General features: G+C 53.5%; 1 protein-coding gene across 1 annotated transcript; it reads left to right on the top strand.

Annotated features, from left to right (window-relative positions):
- Positions 1–708: 708 nt before the first annotated feature.
- Positions 709–6,466, top strand: NDUFA4 (NDUFA4 mitochondrial complex associated). The gene is made up of 4 exons (XM_015828328.1): positions 709–853; positions 3,167–3,255; positions 3,880–3,940; positions 6,167–6,466. Exons 1-4 carry the CDS (start codon positions 758–760, stop codon positions 6,221–6,223), a joined length of 303 nt encoding a protein of 100 aa, XP_015683814.1. The 5' UTR covers positions 709–757; the 3' UTR covers positions 6,224–6,466.
- The last annotated feature ends 293 nt before the right edge of the window (positions 6,467–6,759 follow it).

Here is a 6,759-nt window from a genome sequence, read left to right as displayed (position 1 = left end):
TTGCAAGGGATGGACTTCCGGTTGGGAAAGACGCGCTAGGAAGCGACTCTACGGCGGGACTTTCCCGCTTTCCCAAGGGGCCCTTTTATGACTGGTGGACTTCGACTCCCAGAAATCCTCAGCCTTCTCTCTAGGGAGGAAGGGGGCGGATTTCCGCTCCGGAGGAAAGAGGAGGAGAGCGCGACGGCCTCTCTAGGAGGAATGGACCCTCTAGGGAGGCGGAAGGGCGGAGAAGGGGTGGGTTTCCGGTTGCAAGGGATGGACTTCCGGTTTGGAAAGACGCGCTAGGAAGCGACTCTACGGCGGGACTTTCCCGCTTTCCCAAGGGGCCCTTTTATGACTGGATGGACTTCAACTCCCAGAAATTCCTCAGACTTCTCTCTAGGGAGGAAGGGGGCGGATTTCCGCTCCGGAGGAAAGAGGAGGGGAAGGGGCGGTTTTCCGGTCGGTTCCTCTATGGAATAGAGTATTCAATAGTCTTATTGAAAGGGAGCTTCCGGTTGGGGAAGAGGAAAAGGATGCCGCGCTAGGAGAAGGCTCTTTGTGGTGCTAAGGCTTCCGATTAAGTAGAGTTGGGGACGCGGTCAAGTGGAGCGCGGCGCAGGCGCACTCGGGCAAACTGGAGGGGGGTGAGCGGTCGCGCAGGCGCAGAGCTGCCTGCTGCGCAGCCTGGTCCTCCGCAGAGGTGGCTACTGGAGTGCCTGCGTGGCTGAGGCGGGTCCTGGCGGGGTCCTGACGTGACATTGATTTGGCCGCCATGTCGCAGCAGCAGCAACAGCCCCGCGTCCCTCCGGCCGCTGCCAACCCGGGCTTGATTGGCTTCCTCCGCCACCAAATCAAGCATCGGCCCAGCGTGAGTGGCTCTCCGGGACTCCCGGCCCCATCGTTCCCAGCCCACCCCAGGGGTCATTTGCATGCCTGGACTCCAGCTCCCATAGTCCAGGGCCATTGCAGCCCACCCTGGGGTGGGGACATTTGAATGCTTGGACTCCGTCGCCCATAATCCCCTTGCCAGTGCAGCCCAACCTAGGAGTCGTTGCATGCCTGGACCCATCATCCCCGGCTGGCGCTGTCCCCCTCAAGGGTCTTTTATGCCTTCCCATAGTTCTCAGCCCACACAATTCAGCCTGGACTGCATCTCCCATAATCTCCCTATGGAGGCAGTCCACCCTAATGGTCATTGGTATGCCTGGACTCCAGCTCCCATCGTCCCCAGCTCTGCCCTCCCTAGGGGTCATTTGTATGCCTGGACTCCAGCTCCCATCGTCCCCAGCTCTATCCTCCCTAGGGGTCATTTGTAGGCCTGGACTCCAGTTCCCATCATCCCCAGCTCTACCCTCCCTAGGGGTCATTTGTAGGCCTGGACTCCAGTTCCCATCATCCCCAGCTCTACCCTCCCTAGGGGTCATTTGTAGGCCTGGACTCCAGTTCCCATAGTCCTCAGCCCACACAATTCAGCCTGGACTGCATCTCCTATAATCTCCCTTATGGAGGCAGGCCACCCTAATGGTCATTGGTATGCCTGGACTCCAGCTCCCATCGTCCCCAGCTCTACCCTCCCGAGGAGTCATTTGTATGCCTGGACTGCAGCTCCCATGATCCCCGGCCGGTGCAGCCCACCCTAACGGTCATTGGTATGCCTGGACTCCAGCTCCCATCGTCCCCAGCTCTTCCCTCCCTAGGGGTCATTTGTATGCCTGGACTCCAGCTCCCATCGTCCCCAGCTCTACCCTCCCGAGGGGTCATTTCTATGCCTGGACTCCAGCTCCCATCGTCCCCAGCTCTACCCTCCCTAGGGGTCATTTGTAGGGCAGGACTGCAGCTCCCATAATCCTCAGGTAGCACTGTCCCCGCCCCAAGGTCTTTTATATGCCTGGATTCCAGTTCCCATAGTCCCATAGTCCTCAGCCCACACAATTCAGCCTGGACTGCATCTCCCATAATCCCCCTATGTATGCAGTCCACCCGAGAGGCCATTTGTATGCCTGGATACCGGCCCCCATACTCCCTGGCCAGTGCAGCCCACCCTAGTGGTCGTTTGTATGCCTGGACCTCAGCTCCCATCGTCCACGGCCGGCGCTGCCCTCCTTCACGGTCTTTTATGTCCCTGGTTTCCAGCCCCCATCGTCCCCACTCAGTTCTACGCATCCTAGGGGTCATTTGTATGCCAGGACTGCAGCTCCCATGATGCCCGGCCAGTGCAGCCCACCTTAATGGTCATTTGTATGCCTGGACTCCTGCTCCCATCGTCCCCGGCCAGTACAGCCCACCCTAATTGGTCATTTGTATGCCTGGACTCCATCTCCCATAATCCCTGACCAGTGCTTCCCACCCTAATGATCATTTGTATGCCAGGACTCCAGCTCCCATCGTCCCCAGCCAGCTCTGCCCTCTCTAGGGGTCATTTGTATGCCAGGACTGCAGCTCCCATGATCCCCAGCCAGTGCAGCCCACCCTAAGGGTCATTTGTATGCCAGGACTCCAGCTCCCATTGTCCCCAGCCAGCTCTACCCTCCCTAAGGGGTCTTTTGTACGCCTGGACTTCAGTCCCCATCATCCCTGGTTGACAACCCCCCCTTTACTGCCCGGGATCTTTTATGCACCTATACTCCAGCTCCCATAGTCCCCAGCCGACCCTTCCCTGCGCCTGAACTCCAACTCCCATCATCCCCAGCGCTTGCTCCACCTACTTGTGGGGGGGGGTCTTTAATCACACCCTTAATATCTTTCCCATCCGGTAACAAAATACAGGCAAGTCCTCGGCTTTACGACCACAGCTGAGCCCAACTTTTCCGTCGCTAAGTGAGTCACTTCCACGAGTGGACGGACTCACGGGCCGCCGTCGTTCAGCGAATCCCTTGCCATCGTAGGCGGTCGCTAAACGAATCTGGCATCCCCTGTCGGCTTGGCCCCGGGCAGGCGGGATCACCGCGACCCGTCGTAAAGACGAGTCGTAAAGACGTCGTAAGTGTGAAAAGTGTCAAAAAGGACCGTCGGTCGCCGCTTTGATAGCCGTCGCGAAAATCAGAAACGATGGCTAAGTCGTCGTTTTTTTTCCCCCACGAGCCGTCGCGACTCCCGGCGGTCACTAAACGAAGCGTCGTAAAGGGAGGACGGCCCGGATGTCTTTTTAATCTGACTTTTCTCTCTTTTTTTTTCCTCGTAGTTGATGCCGCTTTTCTTCATTATGGGGACTGCAGTGGCCGGGGCGGGACTCTACCTGATGCGCCTGGCTTTTTTCTGTCCGGAAGTAAGGTATGTATCTGACATTAAACCTGGTTCATTTCACAAGCCACCATTCGGGGTTTGCGGAAATGAGCCGATTCGCTCATTTTTGCCTCTTGCCCAAAAAAAATTAAAAAAAATAAACCAGCCCAAAAAAACAGTGTCAAAGGACCAGCCAGCTTTTTAACCACGGTTCGATTTCATACAAGGAAGTCCTCAGCTTACGACGGTCCCTTTAGGGACCGTTCGAACTTCTAACAGCACTGGAAAAAAAAAAGGGACCTAGGATTGTTTTTCGTCCTTAACGACCGTCGCAACGTCGTGATCCAAATTCAGAGGCTTTGGCCCCTGACTCATATTTATGACTGATCCCCTTTTGTGACTAACTGACCAGTCAGTGGGGAAGCTGGGTTGACTTTACGACCGTATTACTTAACCGTTTGCCCTGTAATAAATGAGCTGGGCCGGTCGTAAAGAGGGGCAAAAGTCCCTTCATAAAAACGTCTCGCTGAGCGACACAAATGGGTCGCGCGTCGCTTTGCCAAGGCCCGTCGTCACTTTGAATCGTGCTAGCTAAGCAACCGGTCATAAAGCGAGGACTGCCGGCCTAGCCGGCCCTGATACGTCAATCTTTGATTCCCTTTTCTCTCGTAGATGGGACAAGAAGAATAACCCGGAACCGTGGAACAACCTCGATCCCACTCACCGTTACAAGGTGGGGGCGTTTAAATATCGAACAAATTGGGAGCGCGGAGCAGGGGGTTGGTTGGACTAGATGGCCTCCGAGGTCCCTTCCAGCCCTGTTACTCTATGAATCTCTAAGGCTCTCCTGCTTGAGCATGGGGGGTTGGGCTAGATGACCTCCGAGGTGCCTTCCAGCCCTGTTACTCTATGATTCTGTAAGGCTCTCCTGCTTGAGCAGGGGGGTTGGGCTAGATGACCTCCGAGGCCCCTTCCAACTCTTGTTATTCCACAAGGGTCTCTGCTTGAGCAGGGGGTTGGGCTAGATGACCTCCGAGGTCCCTTCCAACTCTGTTCTAAGGGTCTCCTGCTTGAGCAGGGGCTAGATGACCTCTAAGGTCCCCTCCAACCCTGTTATTCTATGATTCTCTAAGGGTCTCCTGCCTGACAACCGGGTTGGACTAGATGACCGCCAGGGTCCCTTCCAACTCTTGTTATTCTATGATTGTGTAACAGTCTCCTACTTGAGCAAGGGGTTGGACTAGATGACCTCCAGGGTCCCTTCCAACTCTTGTTATTCTATGATTCTGTAACACTCTCCTGCTTGAGCAAGGGGTTGGACTAGATGACCTCCAGGGTCCCTCCCAACTCTTGTTATTCTACGATTCTGTAACAGTCTCCTGCTTGAGCAAGGGGTTGGACTAGATGACCTCCAGGGTCCCTTCCAACTCTTCTTATTCTACGATTCTGTAACAGTCTCCTGCTTGAGCAGGGGGTTTGGACTAGATGACCTCCAAGGTCCCTTCCAGCTCTATTATTCTATGATTTTGTAAGGGTCTCTGGCCTGACGACCGGGTTAGACTAGATGACCTCCAAGATCCCTTTCAACTCCGTAATTCTGTTGTTCTTCTGTTATTTTAAGGGGCTCCAGCCTCTCCCCCCCCCCCCCAAATTGTTTTATTTTCAATTTCACCGATACGGATACGGATTAAAGGGCTGGATTAAAACTAGCTTTAGGATCCAGCCAGGATAAGGAAAAGCAAACTAAGAAGATCAAAGCGGATTAAATTCTAAGGTCCATCCTTTTCCATCTTCTCCCTCTGATGGAGACATTTCTTGAAGTCCCCCCCCCCTTAAAGCATGGCTGGCTGGGGGATTCTGGGAGTGGAAGTCCTCCCCTCTTATAGCAGGCCGGCTGGGGGATTCTGGGAGTGGAAGTTCCCCCCTCTTAAAGCAGGCCGGTTGGGGGATTCTGGGAGTTGAAGTTCTCCACTCTTAAAGCATGCCGGCTGGGGGATTCTGGGAGTGGAAGTCCCCCCCTCTTAAAGCATGCCAGCTGGGGGATTCTGGGAGTGGAAGTCCTCCCCTCTTAAAGCATGCCGGCTGGGGGATTCTGGGAGTGGAAGTCCCCCCCCTCTTAAAGCATGGCGACTGGGGGATTATGGGAGTTGAAGTCCTCCCCTCTTAAAGCATGCCGGTTGGGGGATTCTGGGAGTGGAAGTCCTCCCCTCTTAAATCATGCCGGCTGGGGGATTCTGGGAGCGGAAGTGCATGGCTTCACCCTCTCCTAGCAATTAGCCCAAAGTCACAAGGTGGGACCTAAAGGGCTCCTGGTGATTGGCCCAAATTCATCAGCTGACTTTCCTGCCTAAGGCGGGACTAGAATTCACCCTCTCCTGGTGATTGGCCCAACGTCATCCAGCTGGCTTTCACGCCTAAGGCGGGACTAGAACTCATCCTCTTCTGGTGATTGGCCCAAAGTCACCCAGCTGGCTTTATTTCATAAGGTGGGACTAGAACTCACCGTCTCCTGGTGATTGGCCCAAACTTACCCAGCTGGCTTTCCTGCCTAAGGCGGGACTAGAACTCGCCCTCTCCTGGTGATTGGCCCAAAGTCAGCCAGCCGGCTTTCATGCCTAAGGCGGGACTAGAACTCCCCGTCTCCTAGTGATTGGCCCAAAGTCACCCAGCTGGCTTTCATGCCTAAGGCGGGACTAGAATTTTTCAGCCTGTAGCAAAGTTCTGTCTGTCTAGATACGAGGGGTGGTGGGTTGATTGACAGCAGGGTTTATGGTACTGGGTAGCAGAGTGGCAAGGCCACTTAGTAAAGCCCTAGTAAATCCTTCTTTGGCATGCAAAGTCGTCGTCCGTCAAGCGTAAAATCCCTAATTTTTTTCGCATCCGTTTTCATATTTTTATTTTTGATATTTTGGGACAAGCAGGGCTTCCATCCGAATAATTCCCGGTTTTCCCCCCCTAGTTTTTCGCCATTAATATGGACTACAGCAAGTTGAAGAAAGACCGTCCGGATTTCTGAGAACGAGGTGGAGGGGGGTTTTTTTGGGGACCGTCCTCGGGATAAGCCGTCGACGAAGGTCTTTGGGTCTTCCGGAAGCTGACCGCACAACTTGTACACTTACTTCGTAATCCTGGAAACCAAATCTTTGTGGTACATCGCGCTTAAAAAAAACCAATGATGATGTTTTGGAGACGTGCATGCTTAAAATTAATAAATGATCGACTTGAAAACCTAATGGGCGTTGGGTCCGTTTGGATTTCTTGGAAACCTTGGTGAAGTTGGGTGAAAACCCTTTAGAAAAAAAGAGAAAAAAGGAAAATAATTACGGTAGGGGAGAGAAAGGAGATGATAGATAGATAGATAGATAGATAGATAGATAGATAGATAGATAGATAGATAGATAGATAGATAGATGATAGATAGATAGATGATAGATAGATAGGAAGGAAGGAAGGAAGGAAAAGAAAAAAGAAAGAGAAGAGGGAAGGAGGGAAAAATTATGGTAGGGAAGGGAGGGGATATGATTGATAGATGGATGGGTGGATGGAAGGAAG

The sequence above is a fragment of the Protobothrops mucrosquamatus genome, unplaced genomic scaffold (assembly GCF_001527695.2).
Source record: "Protobothrops mucrosquamatus isolate PMUCROS unplaced genomic scaffold, P.Mucros_1.0 scaffold4405, whole genome shotgun sequence".
NCBI classification, from domain to species: Eukaryota; Metazoa; Chordata; class Lepidosauria; order Squamata; family Viperidae; genus Protobothrops; species Protobothrops mucrosquamatus.
This window is presented reverse-complemented; position numbering and strand designations above follow the sequence as displayed.

Bases quoted from the DNA above. Each gene is read 5' to 3' on its own strand.
- NDUFA4 (XM_015828328.1), top strand. From the start codon at position 758: ATGTCGCAGCAGCAGCAACAGCCCCGCGTCCCTCCGGCCGCTGCCAAC. The intron at 3,256-3,879 runs GTATGTATCTGA...TTTCTCTCGTAG, and splicing joins TTTTTCTGTCCGGAAGTAAG to ATGGGACAAGAAGAATAACC. The intron at 3,941-6,166 runs GTGGGGGCGTTT...TTCCCCCCCTAG, and splicing joins ATCCCACTCACCGTTACAAG to TTTTTCGCCATTAATATGGA.